Genomic DNA, 26,319 nt, shown 5'->3' with positions numbered 1-26,319 from the left:
TCTGGTTGTTTATGAATGAGATAATGGATGGTAAGTACTATGTTACCATGTAGATCGTGTTTTAGAGTTATAAAGTTGTGAACTGGAGTTGTATTCCGGAAGTGTTTGGAGTATCGGAAGGTAGTACTAATGGTTGAGGATCCAAAAGGATATATTATTGACTCGAGTGATTTGGGACTAGGATGATCTCGTAGGTTTAGCAGGTAGCCCCATTTGATATTTCACTTGTAACACCCCCACATTTTCCACGCATAAGTTGATCAGGCTTATACACGAAAAACGAGGGATATCAAAAACAATTGGCAATATACAAGCATGGAATACAAAATGATGATAATAAAAGAATTTAGACCGGAAAGGAACACTAAATAATACAACATCCATCCATCCTTTATTTAATACAGTACTTCATTACAACTTGGAAATCCTACGTCAGGGATCCCTAAATATAACCCTGAGAGTTCAACGTCAAAAGTAAATAAAAACTGAAACTGAAATACTACATAAAACTTCTACCCTGCACTGGATCGTAGGAGTAGATGAGTTCGGATGATGGTCCCACACTGCTAACCTCAGCCTTGAAACGGATACTGACCGTATCCTGAAATAACAACAATGGTGGGTCAACCCCACGAGCAAGTCCTCTCTACTATGACCCAAATCAGAGAATCAAATAAATTAATCATTATGAATCGGATGAGTACTATATCTGTATACATCCTACGGGAACTATCCGATGTATAACATGACCTCAACCAGAATAGACGGTGATCACTTAGACTCACACTAGGTGGTCAAGTGTCGCCTTTCCCTACCCGGGAAATCAGCTATTATACATGGTGTACGGTACTGACAACACAGACTATAACGAACTACACAGTGATAACACCTCGCAAAGTACTGATGAATATACTGAGCATATAAATTAGGCAACACATGCCAACAATATTAATAAATGTACCGAGAATGTCAATTAGGCAACACATGCCAATAATATTAAACCACATACCCCGACAGCCACACATCTGTCTATCGCAACGAATGCATAAGGTATAAATGAGTCTAAACTTATTAGCCAGCTCATATGGTTCTATATGGCAACACATCCATATAATATAAATGCGACATAATTAAACAGTCCATTTATTTCCTGAAATGCACACAGCATAATAATCATGGTTTATATATCAATTAACAGTATAAACATCCTATAAGATATCATGGATAATTTATCTGACTAAAACCATGGCCTTATTTAATTTAACAGTAATGTTTGATACCATTAAATACGATAATAACACTATTTATATTTAACAATGTCGTTAAATAAATCACATTAGTATCCGTACTGCGAACGAGCCAATAAATGCTTAGAAAAGATTAATCGGCCATAAGAATAAGTAACGAGTGTTAAAATAATAATTTCGTGGCCCGTTAAACCCGTAATTACCAACACAGTACCTAAAAATCCAAGTTTAAGGTTCTGGAATTTACAAAACAGGCCCTAAGGGTATTCTGGTAATTTCCAGCAGCTGTAGGGACCCCACACGCGCCCTCACGCGCCTCCCAGAGCCTCCCCACGCGCAGCCCAACCTTCCCCACTCTCCCACGCGCCTCCACGCGCGTCTGGCATCAGCCACGCGCTCCCACGCGCGCGCACGCGCTGCCACGCGCGCACTAAGGGTGCCTTGCTGACGTGTCACTTCCTGGTTGGTTGGCTGCATCCGGATTCCGTACTCGCGTCACACCGAATCATCTCACCCTATCTTCCCTCCATCCAACGCCCACAGATCCGGGTGTACCGCGGTATCATGGACCGCGATGCACCGGATCAATCAGACTCCACTAATGGCCAGGATGCGCGCGTACACCCTCCTATGGTGTGCCGCGTCGCACCGGATCACTCCGGTCGTCTCCCCCACTGCCGGCGACCGGAAAACTCGCCGGAAGGTCGCCGGAAATTGCAGAAAATGCCCGGAAAAATCTAGAAAATTCTAGAAAAATCCCTAAAGTCTTATTTAATTATTTTTAGCCATTATTAATTTCATAGGACATTAAATAAATATATACCATCCTATATAATTAAAATTCCATTAATTTAATAAAATAAAATTAATAATTTATTAACCTCCAAACCTTGGCTCTATGCATAAAAATAAGCTAAACAATTAATTTATTAATTCAAAGGGGAAAAGTAGATAATAACTTGCCTTTTTGGATTTAAAATAAATCCGCCGGTCTGCGCGTAGTCGGGTAAAATTGCCTACACCGGTCCAAGCTTCTTTCTCTTTCTCTTTTCCTTTCACTCTTATAAAATAGCTCTCTAGAATTTATACTTTGCTTCTAACTCCCTTTTATTTTTTTCTAAGGCAAGCTAGTTAATTTATACACAAAATATATAATATAAATATTACAAATATCTAATTTATAATAACTTCTCACCCATTTCTCATATTCCTACCTATATGGCTTTAAGACAATGCTATCTTTAATCAAGATATTTGATCCACCATTCTACCATAGTAAATGAAATTCTATCCTAGTATTTAATTTTCCATCATTACATTGATTTATTATAACTATTATTATTATTATTACTAATATTATTATTAATAAACTTTTATTATTATTATTATTATATTCTTATTATTATTATTATTAAACTAATATAATTATTATTATTGTTATTACAAAATAATATATTATATTATCATAATACTTTATAACACAAATATAATACTCTAATTAACTAATATTGCTTAATTAAACATAATCAACAAATAAAAGTAATTAAAATAATACATGCACAATTAAATGAATAAATTTACTATTTTAACATACACAATTAATTTACATGCACAATTAAATGAATTTAATAAAATAATGTAGTATGCACAAATAAATAAAATTAATTAACCTAACACAAAATTAATTTAAATACATTCTTTAAAATTACGGGGTATTACATTCTCCCCCCCTAATAAAGGAATTTCGTCCCCGAAATTCACTACATACCTGTCTTAAAAAGTTCTGGATACTTGGCCCGGATAATATCTTCCCGTTCCCAAGTAGACTCTGTAGCACTATGATGGCTCCACTGTACACGTACTAATGGAATAGTCTTCGTGCGCAGTATCTGATTCCTACGATCGAGAATACAGTAAGGTTGTTCCAAATAGGTTGCATCGGGTTGCAACTCAATCTCACCCACATCAATGTGTTGGTATCGATCTTCATCCCGTAGAAATTTTCGCAGCATAGATACATGAAAAACATTATGTACCCTATGAAGATTATCTGGTAGAGCCAGACGATAAGCTACTGCCCCAATCCGATCTGTAATCATAAAAGGACCCACAAAACGAGGCGATAACTTACCCTTTGACCCAAACCGCATTACTCCCTTCATAGGAGAAACCTTAAGCAAAACCTGATCACCAACCTTAAACTCCAAAGCACGAGTTCGACGGTCAGCATAACTTTTCTGTCTGCTTTGAGCTGTACGCATCCGATCCCTAATAATAACGATCTTTTCTGACGTGTCCTTAATAAATTCAGGACCCAAAAAGCTGTTCTCACCAACTCCAAGCCAACAGACAGGAGACCTACACGGTCTACCGTACAAAGCCTCAAATGGTGCCATACCAATAGTTTTCTGATAACTATTGTTATAAGCAAACTCTGAAAGCGGCAAATATTCCTCCCAATTGCCCTTAAAATCAAGAACACATGCCCGCAACATGTCTTCTAAAATCTGATTAACTCGCTCAGTCTGTCCATCTGTTTGAGGATGATAAGCAGTGCTAAGATATAGTTCTGTACCCAAAGCCTGCTGAAAGCTCCTCCAAAATCCTGATACAAACTTCGGATCTCTATCTGATACGATGGACAATGGTACACCATGAAGTTTCACCATTTCTGCAATATACAGCTTAGCATACTGTTCTGACGTAAAGTTTGACCGAACAGGCAGAAAGTGAGCGGACTTGGTCAATCTATCAACAATGACCCAAATAGAGTTGTGATTATGCTGTGAAGTAGGTAATCCCTCTATGAAGTCCATGGAAATACTCTCCCATTTCCACTCTGGTATGGGAAGTGGCTGTAACGATCCTGGCGGTCTCTGATGATCAATTTTAATCATCTGACAGGTGCTACATTTAGAGACAAAGATAGCTATATCTCTTTTCATGCCGGCCCACCAAAACTGGCGTTTCATGTCCTGATACATCTTGTCTCCCCCTGGATGTACAGAGAACTGAGAAGTGTGTGTCTCTCTCATCACAACATTTCTCAAATTATCAGCTGAAGGCACAATTAAACGTCCCTTGTACCTCAATCCTCCATCAGTCCCTATAGAATAAAAAGGAACATCTCCGGAGGCTAACTCCGAAACCCGATCAATACACTGTTGATCTGAGAGTTGCGCTTGAATGACCTGATGAATGATAGAAGGAGTTACTACCACACATGCCATAAAAGCGTCTGCTAACTCATCAACAGTCTTCAAAGCATCCCACTCTGTTGTAAACAAAGCTGAAAGGCTGACATATGGTCGGCGGCTGAGTGCGTCTGCTACAACATTCGCTTTCCCTGGATGATACTGAATAGAGAAGTGATAGTCTTTCACGAATTCCAACCATCTGCGCTGTCTCATATTCAGTTCCCTCTGTGTGAACAAATACTGTAGACTCTTATGATCGCTAAACAATCGAAAAGTCTCCCCCAAAAGATAATGTCTCCAAATACGCAAGGCAAAAACCACTGCGGCGAGCTCTAGGTCGTGAGTCGGGTAATTAAGCTCATGAGGCTTAAGCTTCCTAGACCCATAAGAAACTGGTCGCTCTTCTTGCATCAACACACAACCCAAACCCTTCAGAGAAGCGTCGGTAAATACTAAATACTCGATTCCACTCTGAGGTGTGGCTAAGACAGGTGCAGAAGTTAACTTACTCTTCAATTCAGCAAAAGCAGTCTGACAAGAATCATCCCATACAAATGGTACATTCTTCTTAGTCAGATGAGTAAGTGGACCCGCAATTTTGGAAAATCCCTGGATGAACCGGCGATAATACCCCGCTAATCCCAGAAAACTGCGAATCTCTGTCGGTGAGGTAGGCTGTCCCCACTCCATAACGGCCGCAACCTTGGCTGGATCTACTGCTAACCCTTCTTCTGACACTACATGTCCCAGAAATTTGACCTCTTTCTGCCAAAATTCACACTTCTCAAACTTCGCAAACAACTGATGTTCTCGAAGTGTCTGCAATACTGTGCGTAAATGTCTGGCATGGTCCTTCTCCGACTTGGAGTAAACCAGAATATCATCAATGAAAACAATGACAAACTGATCTAAGTATTCTCTGAATACTCTATTCATCAAGTCCATAAAGACAGCTGGAGCGTTCGTTAAACCGAAAGGCATAACACGAAACTCATAAGATCCGTACCTCGTGAGAAATGCTGTCTTTGGAACATCTTGTTCTCTGACCCGTAGCTGATGATAACCAGACCTCAAATCGATCTTTGAGAAGTAAGTAGCTCCCTTCAACTGATCAAACAGGTCATCAATTCTGGGCAACGGGTACTTGTTGCGAATAGTGACCTTGTTCAGTTCTCTGTAATCAATACAAAGACGAAGAGATCCATCCTTCTTCTTTACAAACAGTACTGGTGCTCCCCATGGTGAAGTACTCCTGCGAATAAATCCCTGGCTGAGCAACTGTTGAATTTGATCTTTCAACTCTCGCATCTCCACTGGTGCCATTCGGTACGGCGCCTTAGCAATAGGCGTAGTGCCTGGAGCTAAATCAATAACGAAATCTATCTCTCGACTCGGTGGCAAGCCTGGAATTTCCTGGAATACATCCTGGAATTCCTGTACTACCGGGATGCTGTCAAGAGATACCGCAGTCGCTTCCTGTGAGTCCTCCTCAAGAACGAATAAATAAGTGCTAGGCCCTCTATCAGGTTGTGGTATAACAAGAAGATACATCTCCTGTCCTGGTATGGAAAATACAATAGACTTTTCGTAACAGTTAACCTGAGCATGGTACTGAGATAACCAGTCCATCCCAAGTATAACATCATACGAATGCATATCTAACACTAACAAATTTGCAAGAAATCGAAGCCGGCCCATATCTATAAGGATATCACCGCTATACTCTCGTAAAATTGCGCCAACTCCCAATGGTGTATAAATATTAAGAGGTTGGTCACATAACTGAGTCGTCATACCAGATAAGATAACAAAAGATCTAGACACAAAAGAATGTGATGCACCAGTGTCAAATAGTATACGAGCAGTTCTACCATGTATAGAAAACATACCCTCAATAACCTGAGGAGCCTGCGCATTATGTGGCATGAAGTTATAAACTCTGCCATGATGCAACTGCTGTGGAGGTTGTCCCAGAGGAAATGGTGGTGCTGGAAGTGCCGGAAAATTCTGAACTTGCCCACGTGGCATCGGTGGGGCCGGTAGAGGTAACGGCTGATTAGGTCTCGGCTGCCCATACTGTCCCTGTTTAGCTTTGGGACACATCTTGGCCGGATGCCCAATCTCTCTACAGTGATAACAACGTCCCGTAAAAGGACCTGCCTGCCTCCTCTGTTGACTTCCCGACCACTGTTCCTGTCCGGTCTGAGGTATCCCACCTTGTCTACCCTGATTAGGGACTCCATCCCTCTGCACATCTAGGTTTCCTTTGTTTTTCTTCCAAGGTTGATGTCCTTGAAATCTGCCCCGATCATTGGACTTGGCACCACTGCTGCTTCCTTTCTCCACTGTCTGGTAGTCTCGGTTAGTCCGTTTATCTCCCTTGGACTTCCGGTAATCACTCCTCATCTGGCAGTGCTGTAAGGCGGCATTAACCACCTGGATATAAGTAGTATATGCCGGACTACCTAAGATCACCACTTTAATCGGCCATATTAACCCCTTCACAAAGCGGTCTCTCTTCTTTTCTTCCGTATTGACCTCCTCTGGTGCAAATAATGACAAATTTATGAACTTCTGTTCATACTCAGCCACAGTCAGATCTTCCTGTTGCAGATCCAGAAATTCGGTCTTCATCGCTGATCTTACTGACATAGGAAAATACTTGCCGTCAAAGCGAGTCTGAAATTCAGCATATGTCAGTCTGGTCCTCTCATCGACAGTAGTAATAGACTCCCACCACTGCAATGCATTGCCTATCAACATAAACGTAGCTAGCATCTGTTTCTGCACTTCGGTACAGATTACCATCCGAAGATGACGCTCGCTCTCCTGTTTCCACTGATATGCTAACAGGACATCTGTGGACCCCGCAAACGTTGGTGGATTTCCCCGGATGAACGAGTGACGAACTTTGTCCCATGACATTGGCTGTGCCACTGGTTCAGGAACAGGTACTATCGGAGGAGGTTGTTGGTTTCGTAGAGCAGATGCTACTCCTGCTGCCACCGCTCGTGCAATGATATCAGCAACTTGAGGAGAAAATTCCTGATTCTCATTTTGAGTTGGGGAAATACTGCGATGACGGTTCGCATTCCTTGTCCCACGCCGAGACATCCTTCTATTAAATTCAGAAAAATCTAACGTCAGTACATTATAATGGACCGACTAAAAGAATACAAAGAACCCTAATACTTAGGCTCTAATTATCAGAATACACAACGCGGAAGTATAGTAATCACAGATCCCTAAGACACTCGAACCTGGAATGCTCTGATACCAACTGTAACACCCCCACATTTTCCACGCATAAGTTGATCAGGCTTATACACGAAAAACGAGGGATATCAAAAACAATTGGCAATATACAAGCATGGAATACAAAATGATGATAATAAAAGAATTTAGACCGGAAAGGAACACTAAATAATACAACATCCATCCATCCTTTATTTAATACAGTACTTCATTACAACTTGGAAATCCTACGTCAGGGATCCCTAAATATAACCCTGAGAGTTCAACGTCAAAAGTAAATAAAAACTGAAACTGAAATACTACATAAAACTTCTACCCTGCACTGGATCGTAGGAGTAGATGAGTTCGGATGATGGTCCCACACTGCTAACCTCAGCCTTGAAACGGATACTGACCGTATCCTGAAATAACAACAATGGTGGGTCAACCCCACGAGCAAGTCCTCTCTACTATGACCCAAATCAGAGAATCAAATAAATTAATCATTATGAATCGGATGAGTACTATATCTGTATACATCCTACGGGAACTATCCGATGTATAACATGACCTCAACCAGAATAGACGGTGATCACTTAGACTCACACTAGGTGGTCAAGTGTCGCCTTTCCCTACCCGGGAAATCAGCTATTATACATGGTGTACGGTACTGACAACACAGACTATAACGAACTACACAGTGATAACACCTCGCAAAGTACTGATGAATATACTGAGCATATAAATTAGGCAACACATGCCAACAATATTAATAAATGTACCGAGAATGTCAATTAGGCAACACATGCCAATAATATTAAACCACATACCCCGACAGCCACACATCTGTCTATCGCAACGAATGCATAAGGTATAAATGAGTCTAAACTTATTAGCCAGCTCATATGGTTCTATATGGCAACACATCCATATAATATAAATGCGACATAATTAAACAGTCCATTTATTTCCTGAAATGCACACAGCATAATAATCATGGTTTATATATCAATTAACAGTATAAACATCCTATAAGATATCATGGATAATTTATCTGACTAAAACCATGGCCTTATTTAATTTAACAGTAATGTTTGATACCATTAAATACGATAATAACACTATTTATATTTAACAATGTCGTTAAATAAATCACATTAGTATCCGTACTGCGAACGAGCCAATAAATGCTTAGAAAAGATTAATCGGCCATAAGAATAAGTAACGAGTGTTAAAATAATAATTTCGTGGCCCGTTAAACCCGTAATTACCAACACAGTACCTAAAAATCCAAGTTTAAGGTTCTGGAATTTACAAAACAGGCCCTAAGGGTATTCTGGTAATTTCCAGCAGCTGTAGGGACCCCACACGCGCCCTCACGCGCCTCCCAGAGCCTCCCCACGCGCAGCCCAACCTTCCCCACTCTCCCACGCGCCTCCACGCGCGTCTGGCATCAGCCACGCGCTCCCACGCGCGCGCACGCGCTGCCACGCGCGCACTAAGGGTGCCTTGCTGACGTGTCACTTCCTGGTTGGTTGGCTGCATCCGGATTCCGTACTCGCGTCACACCGAATCATCTCACCCTATCTTCCCTCCATCCAACGCCCACAGATCCGGGTGTACCGCGGTATCATGGACCGCGATGCACCGGATCAATCAGACTCCACTAATGGCCAGGATGCGCGCGTACACCCTCCTATGGTGTGCCGCGTCGCACCGGATCACTCCGGTCGTCTCCCCCACTGCCGGCGACCGGAAAACTCGCCGGAAGGTCGCCGGAAATTGCAGAAAATGCCCGGAAAAATCTAGAAAATTCTAGAAAAATCCCTAAAGTCTTATTTAATTATTTTTAGCCATTATTAATTTCATAGGACATTAAATAAATATATACCATCCTATATAATTAAAATTCCATTAATTTAATAAAATAAAATTAATAATTTATTAACCTCCAAACCTTGGCTCTATGCATAAAAATAAGCTAAACAATTAATTTATTAATTCAAAGGGGAAAAGTAGATAATAACTTGCCTTTTTGGATTTAAAATAAATCCGCCGGTCTGCGCGTAGTCGGGTAAAATTGCCTACACCGGTCCAAGCTTCTTTCTCTTTCTCTTTTCCTTTCACTCTTATAAAATAGCTCTCTAGAATTTATACTTTGCTTCTAACTCCCTTTTATTTTTTTCTAAGGCAAGCTAGTTAATTTATACACAAAATATATAATATAAATATTACAAATATCTAATTTATAATAACTTCTCACCCATTTCTCATATTCCTACCTATATGGCTTTAAGACAATGCTATCTTTAATCAAGATATTTGATCCACCATTCTACCATAGTAAATGAAATTCTATCCTAGTATTTAATTTTCCATCATTACATTGATTTATTATAACTATTATTATTATTATTACTAATATTATTATTAATAAACTTTTATTATTATTATTATTATATTCTTATTATTATTATTATTAAACTAATATAATTATTATTATTGTTATTACAAAATAATATATTATATTATCATAATACTTTATAACACAAATATAATACTCTAATTAACTAATATTGCTTAATTAAACATAATCAACAAATAAAAGTAATTAAAATAATACATGCACAATTAAATGAATAAATTTACTATTTTAACATACACAATTAATTTACATGCACAATTAAATGAATTTAATAAAATAATGTAGTATGCACAAATAAATAAAATTAATTAACCTAACACAAAATTAATTTAAATACATTCTTTAAAATTACGGGGTATTACATCACTAGGGCCAAAGGTGTTTTAAAGAACGGTGAAGAGAAAAGGTAATGATGATTGCCTCAAGGGCATGAAGTTTTTTTACTTGTGCATAAGTTATCTTGTGAAGGATGATTCAAGTGACCGGTTAGATGGCAGAGACTGGTTTTTATTTTGCGGTTGACCTTGGTAGACTGTGTTATGTTGAGCACTCAAATTATAGTGAGCATCCTCCTTTTTCGGGATTTGGTGGCATGGCATTATTGCATAGAGATTGCTCTTCTCGTGACAAGTTAGTGGTTGTTGTAAGGAATGTCGAGAGTGAGGTATACCTAGAACTATATTTTTAGCATCCTATGGATGTTTAAGGGGAGATCGCTTGGTAGTAGCTTATTGATCCGGTGGGATAAGGTTTGAGTTGTCATTCGAGAGGAATGGTGATAAGCGCCGAATATTGCATATTCAAGCGCCTTTAGCTGCATTAGTTAAATCCATTATTTGATTATTCTTTATAAATTATCTTCATTTGCACGTTTTTATATATTTTCAGGTTCATTGGCCAAAAAGGAGCAAAAATGGTGTTTTATTCAATCTTTGAATAGCAATGTGCTCAAGGCTAAAGTTCTGGCAACAGTGGAATCTGACTTTGCTCGCCATTTTTGACCTATCAAACTCGAGAACTGGACTTCCATTAAAAAATGACATATTTAGAGCATGGAATTAGCTTTCCAAATCTTCAAACGGTTCATCATTTGGAGTTCAGAGCAGAAAGTTATGGCTATTCTACCAAAGTAGTGCAAAGCAGGTCAAGAGGAAGGAGCATACTGGTCCAACTTCGAGCGCTCGAAGTGCTTAGTTCAAGTGCTCAAACTATGGGCAGACTACTCTTCGGGAACCATCATTTCAGCCCACTTGCACCTTGTTTCCCTCATTTCTGATTTCCATCTTTATGGGTTGGTTGGAGATGTCTTTTGGTAGGGTTTTTGAGCCTTGTTTGGTAGAGAGGAATGTCTACAAAGGAGGAGGACCACACATAACAAGATCATATCTCATTTTGCAAGATTTTTGGAGAGAGAAAGAGGAGGAGAAGGGAGAGTTCTTGAAGCTACAACAAAGGAGCTCAAAAATGGAGGTTGCATCCAAGCTTCTTCCTTCTTCTAAAGCTCCCATGGGTAACTAAACCTCCATCTAGGGAGGTGATGAGGCCCCTCCCTTGTAAGCATGTTCTAATTTAGGCTATATTTTGGGGATTAAAATGTATATTCTATGGTTTTTTCATAACCAAGAGCACTTCATTTCTTGTAATGAATATTGATATATGTATGGATGATTTCTGTAAGTTGATTATCTTGCTTTAAATGATGTCTTATATTAATCATATTGCTTGAGTTTTCATGGTGAGAATGGAGACAAGGTTATGAAATGGTTTAATGGCATGTTGATAAGGACTTTGATAGATCATTGCTTAGGTGAAACCTTTGATGATTTATGCTTATTTCTTACCTTCATGTGCTTCATCATTTTATCTAGGGCTTGATAGTCTTTCATTCAAGTAAAATGTGGTTAAGCTACACATTAGTTAGGTAGTCTAAACATGTTAACGTTTGATGGATCATGCTTGCTTCAGATTTAATGAACTTCTTGAGGATATTATAGCAACCAAGTGTTGCTATGTATCATGACCATAATATATATTGTTTTTCCCCCAATTTAGCTCTAATCTAGCATGTGTATAGGGATGGAGGCGGATTCACTTCCCTATTCTTCTTTACTTGTATTTCATCTCCTTTAAATTCTTGCAAGCTTTTAATTTATGCACCTTAATTTCATAGCTTAAATGACAATCAACAAATCCTCTATGAATACCCCTATCATTCTAAAAAGACTCTAGACACTTAGGTTGCCATAGATTAGCGCAGTCCCAGTGGTTCGACTTACCCGACCAATAGCCCTATTTTACAATGATTCGTGCTATTGCGAAGGTTGATTTATAATTGTAATCGACTCAACCGATCAAATGGTAATAAAGGTGTTAAGACGTGATTGATTTTGTGCTAATGAATAAAACAGTTTAAGGTGTGGTCCGAACGGGGATCTGAATGTATGGGCTGCTTATTGATTGCTAGTTGGCCTGTAATGGGATTATGTAATTGTCAAGGCTAGTAAAGATTGTTTTACCCGACTTGGGGTTAGTAAGGGCGGTGTTGCCATTTAGGCACTTTATTTTCTGATGAGTTAGTAGGTTGCTCTGACCGATGTCATAGGTTTTATGTGTACGGTGTTCGAGGCAGTGTCCCTTGGGATAGTGGAGATGGACTAGATGTCGAGGTGTCATTTTATGGCATAGAAGTTACCAATTGAGGAAGATTGTTTCTGAGTAGAACGGGACGCGGTGTATGGAAGGCAGTGATCATTCATAGTGTTTGAGTGTTATGAGTATTGATGCTCATGTTTGGTAGTCTCGTTGTGGATAGTATTCTAGCACTTGGCGTGTAGATGTTGCGTGTCAGATTTGTTTTGTCTGTATGGGTATTGCGGTATTGTATAAGTGAGGTTTCAGTATTGGGATTTCTAGGTGTCTTCCAATAGGCATTGATAATGCGAGATGGTTGGTTAGTGGCGAGATCGCCTAGAGTTGAGTCCGTAGTTTCATATGGGTATCTTGATTGGTTTTCTTCCTTATGTGTGATGGGGTATTAGGTATGCCCGGATTCAGTTGCCAGTCTCCTATGAGAGCGGTTCATTACATTCATACGCAAGGTTTAGTCTTGTGAAAAAAGTGTTACGAACGAATTATATTGATTATGGTTTTTGACATTCCATGTATGATCTCGACTTCTCTTTTTCCCATTCTTTACTTGTCGACTCAAGGGAGCCCAAAGCCAGTGCTTTAGGCATTCTCTACTGAGTTGTTAAGCTCACCCCTTATCTTTAACATTTTCAAAAAACTAGAGATGATATGGTAAAAAGCTTGCATCCACGGACTTAAATGTTGTTAGGATTTTTCATTTGTATTTGAGACATTGTACTTATGGCCAAGTCGGCCTCCTTTTGTAATCAAACTCTTTGGGATTGTATATAATCGACATGTATGTTTTTCAATCTTTAAATGATGCATAAATAGCATATTTTATTGATGTATATATCAATTATTCAAAGTATGATGTTGGTGTATCTATATTTTCATGTTGTTTGAGTTTGGGATGAAACTGGACGGGTCTAGGAAGTGATCTATTTGATCACATGACATTTAGGCACTATCTGATCGGTTAGATGGGGTCATCTAACTAGTTAGATCAGATCGGTTAGATGCTCCCAACCAGTTAGATGGGCTTGACAAAGGTGGATTTTCCTGGGTTTATCATCTGATCAATCAAATGAGGCCATCTGATCGGTCAAATGCCTCCATCTGATCGGTTAAATGGTTACTTAGCTTTGCAACCTCACTAGAATGTCCATCTGATCATATGCCCCCATCTGATCGGATAAATGGACTGCACTTTGACCCCAGACTTTGGTACAATGACATATTTACCCCTAAACTTCACTTTAATCATTGAATGACCCTAGATAATGATAGTTTTACCCTTTTTGGGTTCTAAACCATATTTGACCATGCCAAATGACCATCATGCCCCTTGGGGACCCCAGAACTATTATAATGACATGAAGTGACCATAGTACCCCTGGGTTGTGTCAGGTCAGGTTAAAACCCGAATAGCTTTTTGGACACTCTGGTTTGGATCGATACAATTTATGCTTGTGTAATTTTATGTGATGATATGCTTTCGATGTGCTTGAATGAATGAGGATTTAATTCCCAACGACTTGTATCAGAGATTATGGTTATTTTGTGTCTGAGCTCAATTTGAAGCAAAGATGTTGAGTACTCTAACCTTCGTGTGAATTTATTTTATTTTGATTTTTGTTTTTTAACGATGCCTATATTTTAATCCTTTGAGGTAGGGACAGGTTGCCTATGATGGGCTCAAGTGCCCCCCACTGAAAACGGACGTTAACCGAAAGGAAATTGAAATAGAAATTGACTTAAATACTTATTAGGTCTATTTGAAAATCTACTTTGTGAGTGCGTATTGATTTTTTTTATTATTATTAAATAACCTAAACGACATCGTTCATAGAAATTAACGCTTCTATTGTTTTAAAAAAAAAAATTTGTTAACATTTTATTAGACTGTCGAGGAGATAAAAAATAAGGTTTTGAAAGCAATATTTTATTTAATTCAAAAAAAATCTATTTTGTTAGTAAAAGTATGGGTTAGACAATTCCAGAATAATATCATAATGATCGTCAAGTTTACAAAAGTCACGTGAAAGAAATAGATTTTTTATAGAAAAAACTATTTTAAAATACATAAAATAAAATAAAAATAATAAATAAAAAAAAAAAGAAAGAAAAACATGTAGGCATGAATAATAAATATAAAAATAAATAAATAAATAAATAAAAAGAAAAAAAAAAAAAAAATTAGGCATTATTTCTCATAGTGGTAGAAGATAAATTGCTTTAACAATTAAATCTATATAAAATGAAAATCAATAAAAATCAAAGAAATAAATGTACAATATAATTCTCAAAATATATATATATATAGCAATAAATTTCAAGGAAAAACCCCAGATTTATATAGGTTTGAAGGCTGGATGGAAATGCAAATATAATATAAATAATATTTAATAGTATATATTATATATAACATTATATTATGATACGTATTATATATAATATTATAATGGTATATATATATATATATATATATATATATATATATATATATATATAAGAAGTTGAGCAATGGTGGAGAATTTGCGGCTAAGAGTGATAATGAAGTAGATATATATGTGGGGTATATTAAAATAGGTACAGAGGCATTTTTGTCACAAAAATATATGAGAAAACTCAATGTCCAAACATGTCCCTTTCAGCTAATAACTTCCGTTAGTTAAATCACCCTTCTCAGATAGTTAAGGGGTTTGTTTGGCAAAAATAAAATAAAATAAAAATAAAAACCGAAGGTTTAGTGCAAAACGCAGATAGAAAAAAAGGGTTTAATGATAATTTGAAAATTTTGTATATTCAATGACGTTTCCTCTCAAATTATTTTCTTGCTCCATCACTAATTATCCAAACTCATTAATAATAAATAATAAAAAGTTGTGAAGATTAGCTTGGTCTTGTCACTCCTAATTTGAATTACACCATTAGAGCTAAAATTGAGCAACAACAATGGAGAGTACGAAAGTTATTTTATTTTTCTTTAGACGAGTGCACTTGACATACGTTTTAATTAATTTGACATGATTAATTTTAAAAGCAACCAAGTCTACAAAGCATCAATAACAGAGTAATTAAGTACACACTCCTACCTTAACATCTCATCAATGGTTACGCTCATAACAGCATGGGATGAAGTTGATAACCCTATTGTGTTGTTATCTGCTTGATCCTCCACTGACATTACATTGGAATAAAGGAAAGGCTTGGGAGGCATTTGCAGCAGCCCCTCCTCCCCTTCTAGCATTTGCAGGACTTCGCTCATGGAGGGACGATCCACAGGCTTCAGTTGTATGCACCACAATGCAGTTATGATCATCTTCCTCGCACAACCTTTTTCTTCTTCATTGACATCTCCCAAATTTAAATCCTCTCCTTGATTGATATGGTCATAAATCCAAAATGGGAAGTATAGATCACTTGCGTGCTCTGCATGTGCATTTTCATATTTCCTTTTCCCCACCATTTCCATTAACAGCATACCAAAGCTATAAACATCAGCTTTATATGACACACCTCCAATGTTCTTATAAAACAACTCCGGAGCAATATATCCAAGTGTTCCCCTTGCTGCAGTGAGAGAGACAATACTATCATCTGTGGGGTACAATTTTGCAAGGCCAAAGTCTGAAACTTTTGCTACAAAGCGTCCGTCTAGAAGAATATTGTGAGGCTTGATATCAAAATGTAGAATTTGCATGGCACAACCTCGATGCAAGTATTCAATCCCTCGAGCCACTCCAACCGCAATCTCATACATTGTATCCCACCTGATGATGGAGAGATTATTTTCTTCTCGTGAGAAGATGAACTTATCAAGAGATCCATTAGGCATGAAGTCATACACGAGGGCTCTTCTAGATCCCTCTGCACAAAATCCAATCATTCGCACCACATTAACATGATGAATCCTTCCGATTGTGGCAACTTCACTGATGAAATCTTGCCCATTACCTCTTGACGTGTTCAATACTTTTACTGCTACAAGATCACCACTTCGGAGCTTTCCTTTGAACACGGAGCCATATCCTCCTTGACCTAACTTATCCTTGAAACTTTTGGTCATCTGCTTTATATCTGAATAGGAGTACCTGATTGGCATGAAGTTGTTTTGACTCTGGAGAAAATTTTCGATGGTATCATCGATGGACAAGTGCCTTCGTCGGAATCTATATGCCAACAATATAATCAAGCACAACAACCCAATTGAAATCCTTAATATGATGTACACTCCTAAAAAAGAGATGGATATCGAGAGATTAGATATTAGTAAAATTTTAATTAACATGTGAGAGAGCTAGAGACTAGGTTTTTTATTTTAACTCACCTGCCGTGATTCCCGCGATGATTAGTCGCTCTGATAAACGAATAAATTAATATATCAAAATGAGGTATACAAGAAAATTAAAATCAAGTAAAGAAAAGAAATTGATGGAATGGCATATCCTTACTTAGATTAGGGAAAACAAATTCCAATAACCTGCATTCAGCCAATAGAATGACGTGAAGTTAGTATTTTCTGCAGAAGCAAGCTAGCTAGATATACACGTAAGCTGCCATGATCACTAAGAAATAAGAATACATTTTTGTTATATTTGAGAGCACTGAATCTGACATTTTGGATTTTGCATCCGAAAATATTTAGTTCAAAATTTTGACTAAATTTCTTCGAATGTGCTCCCAAACATAGCCCCCTTTTTTTGTGTGTGTGTGTGTGTGTGATTATGTGTGTTTCTATCAACAACCTTTGGCATGCATTAGATACCTCCATAGTACATACCTCACCCATAATGGATATTTGTAACGGCCATAGTAGCTAAGTTGAAACCCTCGAAGCAACTCTTGATGAATATCAGAAAGAGTGAGGTTCCAATAGGAATCAATGATGAATGGAGACGGATACTGAACAAGGATGGTACAGGAGTCACGAATTTCCATTAAATCAGTTGAAACAAGATATGATGATGAGTTTGGTTTGGAGGACGAAGAAATGCTGGTGCTGTTGGCACAAGAAGAGAAATCTGTGTAGTTTGAAGAATTCACCGGGTTTGGACAACTCACAAAATATATGGAATCTCTGTATAGACCATAATAAATATTAGACAATGGAAACGAATTGCGAGGAAAGGAGCAGTAATCGTTTTTTATATCGACATCCACTAAAGTAATTGTTCGGTTCTCATAAGAGATCTCTTGGACATAGTATTTGACTCCAGACAGGTCCAGAGTTGTGCGATTGTTCTCACAAACCAGTTGGTGGTGACCGTCACCGCAGCTACGAGGATGGTCTTTCAAGTGAAAAGGGTAGCTGATGTTACCAATGTCTCCGCAAGAAAGGGAGCACTGTTTTTCTCCTATTTCTTGGGCAATATAAGCTTCAGGAAAAAGAACAACTACAAGAGCCATAAGCCCAACAGTACTACTAAATGCTCTTGACATCAGATACATATATATATATATAATATGTGTGTGTGTAAATTCTTGCTTGTGGGTATTTGTATATGGCTGAGACAGAGAAAGGATGAGATCAAAGACTGGTTGCGAGTTGGATTAATATGAAGATGAAGATGATGAAGATAAAGAAGATGGAATATTATTATATTCTATTATTGTGCGGCTGTAATAATATAAAGTTTTTTGAAAAATCAAAGCCATTCATCAGACAGATGAGGTGATGACTTAAAATTGATAGTGGGCCTACCAGTCATGACAAGTGAGAAGAAATAAAAGGAAAAAGGTTGAGGGGTTTGTCAGTTGGCATCTATAGAAAAGTCGCAAGAAAAAAACAAACCACAATACATTGCATTATTTTCTTTTTCTTTTACTTTTCTTCTTGTTTGACTAAAATAAAAATAAGAAATGAAATAAAGTTTGACATTGTAACACAGGTTATTTATTCTAGGGTCACTTTTTGGTTTGTATTGAAAAACCAAATTTGTAAGAAAAGACTTCTCAATCTGTAAAAAGTGATTATGAATGGTGGAGCAAAATTCATAAAAAGGAGGCTTATTTATATTAGTTCACCATTGTTTATATATTAAATTCATCCTAAAAGTTTGGGTAGATAAGAATTTAGCCCTATAACTCAAAAATATTAGAAATAAAATTCGACTTCTTTTAAGTGCAAATAATTTTTTGAGAGAGTGTGTGTTCTATCAACTAGAGAGGAAAAATATATATATTCATAAAAATGAGGTTTCTTTTCATAGTAGAGGAAAAGGAGTTTTATCAATTTTTAATATCAATTATTAGTTAGATAGGAATTAATATAGATTAAATTAAATTCTATTGGTCGGGACCTAAAATAATTGGTATACAATATTTTCCTCCAAACCTATGTGTAGATATCCTCTCTTTTCATAATACTGATAGGGCCATACTATATAAAAATGGAATAACTAATTTCGAATCAGTTTATTTCAAGTAAAACTAGGTTAAACTAATTTTTGCTAACTTTTCTTTTTTTCTTTTATAATATTATGATTTATGAAAGACTAGTGTTGCATTCATATTTTGTCAAAGTCTAACAAGTTGGTGTTACATTTTGCAATGGCATATGACCTTATAATTGAAAATATCTATTTAAAAAGAGAGATGAACATTTAATAACTTTAAAATTAGATCAGGCCAAATGAGACACAACATGGGCCACTAGTTTTAGATGTAATAAATGGACAATCTAGGAGGACAAATAGAGGTGGGATGTAAATGTAGTAGTACTGGCTTGGGCCTAATTCCTATTAGTTAGATCACAATATGGGCATTTTTAGCCCACGTCTCATGTTTATGAGTCCACGCCTTAACATCTCAAGAATGTACATTTTACAATTTTTTCTTTTTTTTTTTAAGCATTGACCATACGCACCTACCCATTTGCTTTTAAAAGATTAAAGAGTTTCACTAAACTACAACTTTTTGTATGTATATGAGTAAATTTCTTTAACCTCCTTTAAAATGTGTCCAAATTATTCATAAATGAAATTATGTGAAAAAATATGATCAACCTCTCTCAAGGTTTGTACAAAATTGCTCCAGCCACCCGGACTTCCAGGTGGCAAAAGTATTAATGGGCTAACCTGGGCTATAGCCCAGGTCTAATCAAATAAATAAATAAATAATACTACTGTTAGTATGTTACTATAAGCTCAATCTATATCTAATCAATTTTTAGTATTACTCTTCCTTTTTCTTTCAGTCCAACTATTCTTGTGTTTATCTAGGCTATATGCTGCTACTATCCTTCTTCCTTGAACTGTTTCTATGTTTATCTTTGATTTTTTCCACCTTTAAACAAGAGCAGAAATTATGTTAATTACAAACCACAATTTAAAGAGTTTATAACTGCTAGAAAGTGAGGAAATATCTAACTCTTCATTCAAATTAGGACATAAAATCATACTCCCTAGAACATGGGCAGTCTTATTTCAAAATCTGAGCACTTTGATCAGTTAATAGTTCAATTGGTATTATAGATTCAATTGAATAATTTTTTATTTTATTTTTACGCGGAAAACGAATTCCAATGGGTACTTTGATGGTGGATAACAAACATATTCTTATTACTTGATTTTAAGTTGAGATCTAAACTTGGTAAATTAGGTCTCTAAGTCCTCTCGGATTAGATCTTCGGTCAAAAATGATCCATTTCATGATTTAGTTGCTTGAACATGGAACTAAGACCATATTGAACGCAGTATGCCCTTATCATATCTTACTTCTACGAGAAAATTGTTTAATATTTCATGTGTTCATCTTCAAATTTTCTTATCTTTAATTCCTCCCACTTTACAATCATGGATGACGTGAAGTTAGTATTTTCTGCAGAAGCAAGCTAGCTATATATACACGTAAGCTGCCATGATCACTTCGGATTTTGCATCTGAGAATATTTAGTCCAAAATTTTAACTAAATTTCTTCAATGTGCTCCCAAACATAGCCCCTTTTTGTGTGTGTCTGTGTGTGTGTGTGAGTGATCGTGTGTGTTTCTATCAACAACCTTTGGCATGCATTAGATACCTCCATAGTACATAACTCTCCCATAATGGATATTTGTAACCGCCATAGTAGCTAAGCTGAAACCCTCGAAGCAACTCTTGATGAATATCAGAAAGAGTGAGGTTCCAATAGGAATCAATGATGAATGGAGACGGATACTGAACAAGGATGGTACAGGAGTCACGAATTTCCATTAAATCAGTTGAAACAAGATATGATGATGAGTTTGGTTTGGAGGACGAAGAAATGCTGGTGCTGTTGGCACAAGAAGAGAAATCTGTGTAGTTTGAAGAATTCACCGGGTTTGGACAACTCACAAAATATATGAAATCTCTGTATAGACCATAATAAATATTAGACAATGGAAACGAATTGCGAGGAAAGGAGCAGTAATCGTTTTTTATATCGACATCCACTAAAGTAATTGTTCGGTTCTCATAAGAGATCTCTTGGACATAGTATTTGACTCCAGACAGGTCCAGAGTTGTGCGATTGTTCTCACAAACCAGTTGGTGGTGACCGTCACCGCAGCTACGAGGATGGTCTTTCAAGTGAAAAGGGTAGCTGATGTTACCAATGTCTCCGCAAGAAAGGGAGCACTGTTTTTTTCCTATTTCTTGGGCAATATAAGCTTCAGGAAAAAGAGCAACTACAAGAGCCATAAGCCCAACTAAACTACTAAATGCTCTTGACATCATATACATATATATATATATATAATGTGTGTGTGTAAATTCTTGCTTGTGGGTATTTGTATATGGCCGAGACAGAGAAAGGATGAGATCAAAGACTGATTGCGAGTTGGATTAATATGAAGACGAAGAAGATGAAGATAAAGAAGATGGAATATTATTATATTCTATTATTGTGTGGCTATAATAATATAAAGTTCTTTGAAAAATCAAAGCCATTCATCAGACAAATGAGGGGGATGACTTAAAATTAATAGTGGGCCTAGTCATGACAAGTGAGAAGAAAGAGAATGAAAAAGATTGGCAGCTATAGAAAAGTCGCAAGAAACAAACAAACCACAATACATTGCATTTTTTTTCTTTTTCTTTTAATTTTCTTCTTGTTTGACTAAAATAAAAATAAATAAATAAATAAAGTTTTACATTATAACTCAGGATGCATTATTCATCTTTTCTTAAAATTTGTAAGGAAAGACTTCTCAATGTGTAAAAGTGATTTATGAATGGTGGAGCAAAATTCATGGAAAGGAGGCTTATTTATATATTAAATTCTTCGTTCGGGCAGGTGATAATTTGGTCCTATGACTCAAAAATATAAAAATAAAGTTCGACTTCTCTTGAGTACAAATAATTTCTTGAAAGAAGATGTTTCATATCAATTAAAAAGAAAAAGATATTTATTCATAAAAATGAGGCTTCTTTTCATAGTAGAGGAAAAGGAGTTTTATCAATTTTCAATATCAATTATTAGTTAGATAGGAATTAATATAGATTAAATTAAATTCTATTGGTCGGGACCTAAAATAACTGGTATTCAATATTTTCCTCTAAACCTATGTGTAGATATCCTCTCTTTTCACAGTACTGATAGGGCCATGCTATATAAAAATGGAATAACTAATTTCGAATTAGTTTATTTCAAGTAAAACTAGGTTAAACCAATTTTCGCTAACCTTTTTTTTTTTTTTTTTTAATGATTTATGAAAGACTAGTGTTACATTCATATTTTGTCAAAGTCTTACAAGTTAGTGTTAAATTTTGCAATGACATATAACCTTATAATTGAAAACATCTATTTAAAAAGAGAAATGGACATTTAATAATTTTAAAAGTAGATCATATATAGGCCAAATTGACTTCTTTCTAATTAGAAAGATAGATCAGTCAACAAGCAAAGATTGAAAGGTTATTATTCCATCAGATACACAACATGGCCTACTAGTTTTAGATGTAATAAATGGACAATCTAGGAGGACAAATAGAATTATAAACCCACGAGATGGGTTGTAAATGTAGTAGTAGTGGCTTGGGCCTAATGGGCCTAATTCATTGGGCTACCCTTTTGTAACTAATTGCTATTAGTTAGATATGGTATAATATGGGCTTTTTTAGCCCACGCCTCATGTTTCTGAGTCCAGACCTTAACATCTCAAGAATGTACATTTTATAATTTTTTTTTTTTTAAACATTGACAAGATACACACCCACCCATTTGCTTTTTAAAGATAAGAGAGTATTACTAAAGTATAACTTTTTTGTATATATATGGGTAAATTACTCTGACCTCCTTTAAAATGTGTTCCAATTATTCATAAATGAAATTACGTGAAAAAATATGGTCAACCTCCGTTAAGGTTTGTACAAAATTACTCTAGCCACCCGGACTTACAGGGGCGAAACTATTAAAGGGCTAACCTGGGCTATAGCCCAAGTCTAATTAAAAACAAAAAATTTAGTACTACTATTCCTATAAGCTCAGTCCATATCTCATCAATTTTTAGTACTACTCTTTTTCTCTTTCTATCAGCCCAATTGTTCCTGTGTTTCTCTGGGCTATTTACCTACTATCCTTCTTCCTCAAACTATTTCTATGTTTATCTTTGATTTTTTTTCCCCCTTTAACCAAGAGCATAAATTATGTTAATTACAATTCACAATTCAAAAAGTTTATAACTGCTAGAAAGTGAAGAAATATCCAACTCTTCTTTCAAATTAGGATATAAACTCATATTCCCTAGAACATGGGCAATCTTATTTCAAAATCTGAGTACCTTTATCAATTAATAGTTCAATGGATGTTAAAGATTCAATTGAATAATTTTTTTATTTTATTTAATTTTTATGCGGAAAACGAATTCCAATTGATACTTTGATGGTGGATAATAAACATGTTCTTATACCTAATTTTAAGTTGAGATCTAAACTTAGTAAATTAGGTCTCTAGGTCCTCTCGGATTAGGTCTTTGGTAAAAAATGATCCATTTCATGATATAGTTGCTTGGACATGGAACTAAGACCATATTGAACACGGTATGCCCTTACCATATTTCACTTCTATAAGAAAATTGTTTAATATTTCATGTGTTCATCTTCAAATTTTCTTATCTTTAATCCTTCCCACTTTGCAATCCTAACTCCGCTCCTTGCCCACAATGTTATAATAGGTATAATAGGTTCATGATCTTGACATTATTCACGCAATTTCTGAGTAACTTTCTTGACATGCAATACTTTTTTTAGATTTTTTTTTAAAAAAATAATTGCACATTGAAATGAATAACAAGAAGTTCACCTGAGAGTTAGATGTTGGTCCTTCAAATTAAAATGCATTAATAGTATAATAGTAATTTCGTATTCAACTTAGGGAAAGAAATTATTTAGGAAAATGAAAATATTCAATCATTTTAAATGTTTATAAAAATGGATTATAACACTATTTTACTAATAATACAATATTATTTGGTTAAAAATTATAATTAATAATATAAAAATGATATGAGTAAAATTATTACAACCAAATAATTTAGACATGAAGAGAAATAATAGATTGTAGTCATCCAACACATATATTTAATAAGATGTGAGTGAGTTAAATTAGTAAAATATGTAGAACTACGAATTTTGGTTTGATGGAGCATATTATATTTGAAATATAAGAAAAGCAGAATGTATCATGTATGTAGTGAATATAAATGAAATTACAAAAATAAAAACAAATATATAAAAATATAATTCAGTTGACATTAATCTAGTAGTAATTAATAAAAAATAACTAATTAAAAAATGCATATAAAGCAGATAACTAACTATTAGAAAGAGAAATTTTGTGAAAATTCTAAAAATCCATTTTTTTTAGTGGAATGGGAACTGCAACTAATAAAAATACATTTATTTATAAAGATTCAAAAAAAATATATGAAAATATTTGAAAAATATATAATAAAAAAATTTATAGGAAAAATTGGCCCAACTGTGAGCATTAAGGACCACACAACTATCTACTACCTACCTAGTCTAATTAAAGGGGCACCCAATTTTGTTGCAGCCTAGAGAACCAACATGCTAATAAGCCATCAATAATTAATTGGCAAAAGCTAATTCATAGAAGGAATGGAGTACATATAGCTAGTCCTACATTTAATATTATTTCTTTTTTTTTTTTCTTCATAAATATCATTTAATATTATTCCACTTGATTTATGTATCTTCAACTTCACATGTGAGTAGAAAAACCACTTTTGGCTGGGCTATCAATGTCATGTAAAGGAATGTTTCCTGGAACCATATCTTTGATATACAATTCATAATATTTCATCTTGTAATTTCTTAGATGGCTTGCTAACTCATCATAATCTCAGTATTCAAAGTTGTTTGAATTGTTTCAACCTTAATTTTGAACCTCATATTGAAAAACTTCAAAAAAAAAAATTTATTGACAGTCTTATCACTAATCTTCTTGCCTAAGTTTCGAATACCAAAAATAATTATATTAAGTTTCAAATAAAAATCTGAAAAAATTTCATCCTTAATATTTTCAAACTTATTGTGACGTAAGCAATAGTTAGGTTTGTTTACAATGAACGATATGCTACTTTGAATTCACAAAACAAAAGATCAAATTCAGAAAAATCTGATATTGTATCGATAATTGAATGAATGATTTCGCTCTCTGCATTACATGTATTTATAATGAAAAAAAAAAATCCTAAATCATAAGGAAACCAACTGCAACAGGAAAATTTGTAACATAAGGATATCTAATTTCGAAAATAAGCCTAAAAATAAAGTTTTTCTACAAAATTTTAAAAAAATAGCACAAGAATCCTAATGAATAAAACTACTAAATCTAAAAATTTGATAGCAATCAAAGTTTTGTTTATACAATGAACTAAATTTTTGAAATATTAACCAGGCTTCCTATACGACATGAAAACGCGATTTGAGGCCCTAAATGATGGTAGTTGGCTGAAAAGTGGAGTACATAGTGGTGACTCTTATTCATTGGGCCATTTACAAAAAAAAAAAAAAAAAAAAAAAAAAAAAAAAAAAAAAAAAAAAACCAACTCTCCTTTTGGATAAAAAATGTACACTTTGGGATCGGGCTAGAAAATCAATCAATATACCCGTTTGGTTGAACCAAACAAGATAAATAGGCTTCCGTAATCAATTTTACATCATATTGAATCTCAATCTTCCACTTTTTCAAATCATCTATACCCTCGTGGGTAACTTCAATAATATCTCTTGCTTCTTTTTCAGTCCTGCAATTTGAAATTCGAGTGAGTTCAATTTGAAAAACATATATAAATATAGAATTAAAACTATGCTATTTTCATCGGCACCACTTGTTTCAACTTTTTTTTGTAAAGACTCATTCTTCTCATAGTAGTAACAGTTGGAGGCTCACAACGTTTTTCAACAGTAGTTCAAATATTCCTACCTTGAGACATTAAGAACGCTTTCATGTTAAGTTTTCAAAAAACATAATTCTCACCATCAAATGAAGGTTGAATAAATCCATATTCCTTATTAGTATAATCCATTATGATTTTTGAAAAAAAAAAAATTGATTTTGATTTTAAAAATATTCCATAAGGAATAACGGGGTGGATAC

At 35.5% G+C, this 26,319-nt stretch overlaps 3 protein-coding genes across 4 annotated transcripts; all 3 read right to left on the bottom strand.

The window, feature by feature from the left end:
* Positions 1 to 399: 399 nt before the first annotated feature.
* On the bottom strand, positions 400 to 6,905 carry LOC132268633 (uncharacterized). The gene is made up of 2 exons (XM_059769456.1): positions 6,334 to 6,905; positions 400 to 601 (listed from the first exon to the last, which is right to left on the bottom strand). Exons 1-2 carry the CDS (start codon positions 6,848 to 6,850, stop codon positions 573 to 575), a joined length of 546 nt encoding a protein of 181 aa, XP_059625439.1. The 5' UTR covers positions 6,851 to 6,905; the 3' UTR covers positions 400 to 572.
* Positions 6,906 to 15,697: 8,792 nt separating this feature from the next.
* Positions 15,698 to 18,318, bottom strand: LOC132271619 (rust resistance kinase Lr10-like). Of its 2 annotated transcripts, none has more exons than XM_059773063.1 (4): positions 17,503 to 18,318; positions 17,189 to 17,217; positions 17,065 to 17,094; positions 15,698 to 16,970 (listed from the first exon to the last, which is right to left on the bottom strand). In XM_059773063.1, the coding sequence occupies exons 1-4, from the start codon at positions 18,183 to 18,185 to the stop codon at positions 15,826 to 15,828; spliced, it is 1,887 nt and encodes a 628-aa protein (XP_059629046.1). In that variant the 5' UTR covers positions 18,186 to 18,318; the 3' UTR covers positions 15,698 to 15,825. The 2 variants fall into 2 exon arrangements, with proteins under 2 accessions (XP_059629046.1, XP_059629047.1); XM_059773064.1 differs by having other exon boundaries at positions 17,518 to 18,318.
* Positions 18,319 to 20,540: 2,222 nt separating this feature from the next.
* On the bottom strand, positions 20,541 to 21,577 carry LOC132271620 (uncharacterized). Its single transcript, XM_059773065.1, has one exon. It carries the CDS (start codon positions 21,435 to 21,437, stop codon positions 20,727 to 20,729), a length of 711 nt encoding a protein of 236 aa, XP_059629048.1. The 5' UTR covers positions 21,438 to 21,577; the 3' UTR covers positions 20,541 to 20,726.
* Positions 21,578 to 26,319: the final 4,742 nt, after the last annotated feature.

Source organism: Cornus florida, unplaced genomic scaffold (assembly GCF_030987335.1).
Source record: "Cornus florida cultivar Cherokee Brave unplaced genomic scaffold, ASM3098733v1 CherokeeBrave_3.0.0_Hap2_Chr08, whole genome shotgun sequence".
In the NCBI taxonomy this organism is placed as follows: domain Eukaryota; kingdom Viridiplantae; phylum Streptophyta; class Magnoliopsida; order Cornales; family Cornaceae; genus Cornus; species Cornus florida.
This window is presented reverse-complemented; position numbering and strand designations above follow the sequence as displayed.

Bases quoted from the DNA above. Each gene is read 5' to 3' on its own strand.
- LOC132268633 (XM_059769456.1), bottom strand. From the start codon at position 6,850: ATGAGGAGTGATTACCGGAAGTCCAAGGGAGATAAACGGACTAACCGA. The intron at 602-6,333 runs GTATGTTTTCTA...TTGTTATTTCAG, and splicing joins GGCTCCTCAGGTTATTGAGG to GATACGGTCAGTATCCGTTT.
- LOC132271619 (XM_059773063.1), bottom strand. From the start codon at position 18,185: ATGTATCTGATGTCAAGAGCATTTAGTAGTACTGTTGGGCTTATGGCT. The intron at 17,095-17,188 runs GTAAGGATATGC...TTCGTTTATCAG, and splicing joins ATTTGTTTTCCCTAATCTAA to AGCGACTAATCATCGCGGGA. The intron at 16,971-17,064 runs GTGAGTTAAAAT...TCTCTTTTTTAG, and splicing joins CATCGCGGGAATCACGGCAG to GAGTGTACATCATATTAAGG.
- LOC132271620 (XM_059773065.1), bottom strand. From the start codon at position 21,437: ATGTATATGATGTCAAGAGCATTTAGTAGTTTAGTTGGGCTTATGGCT.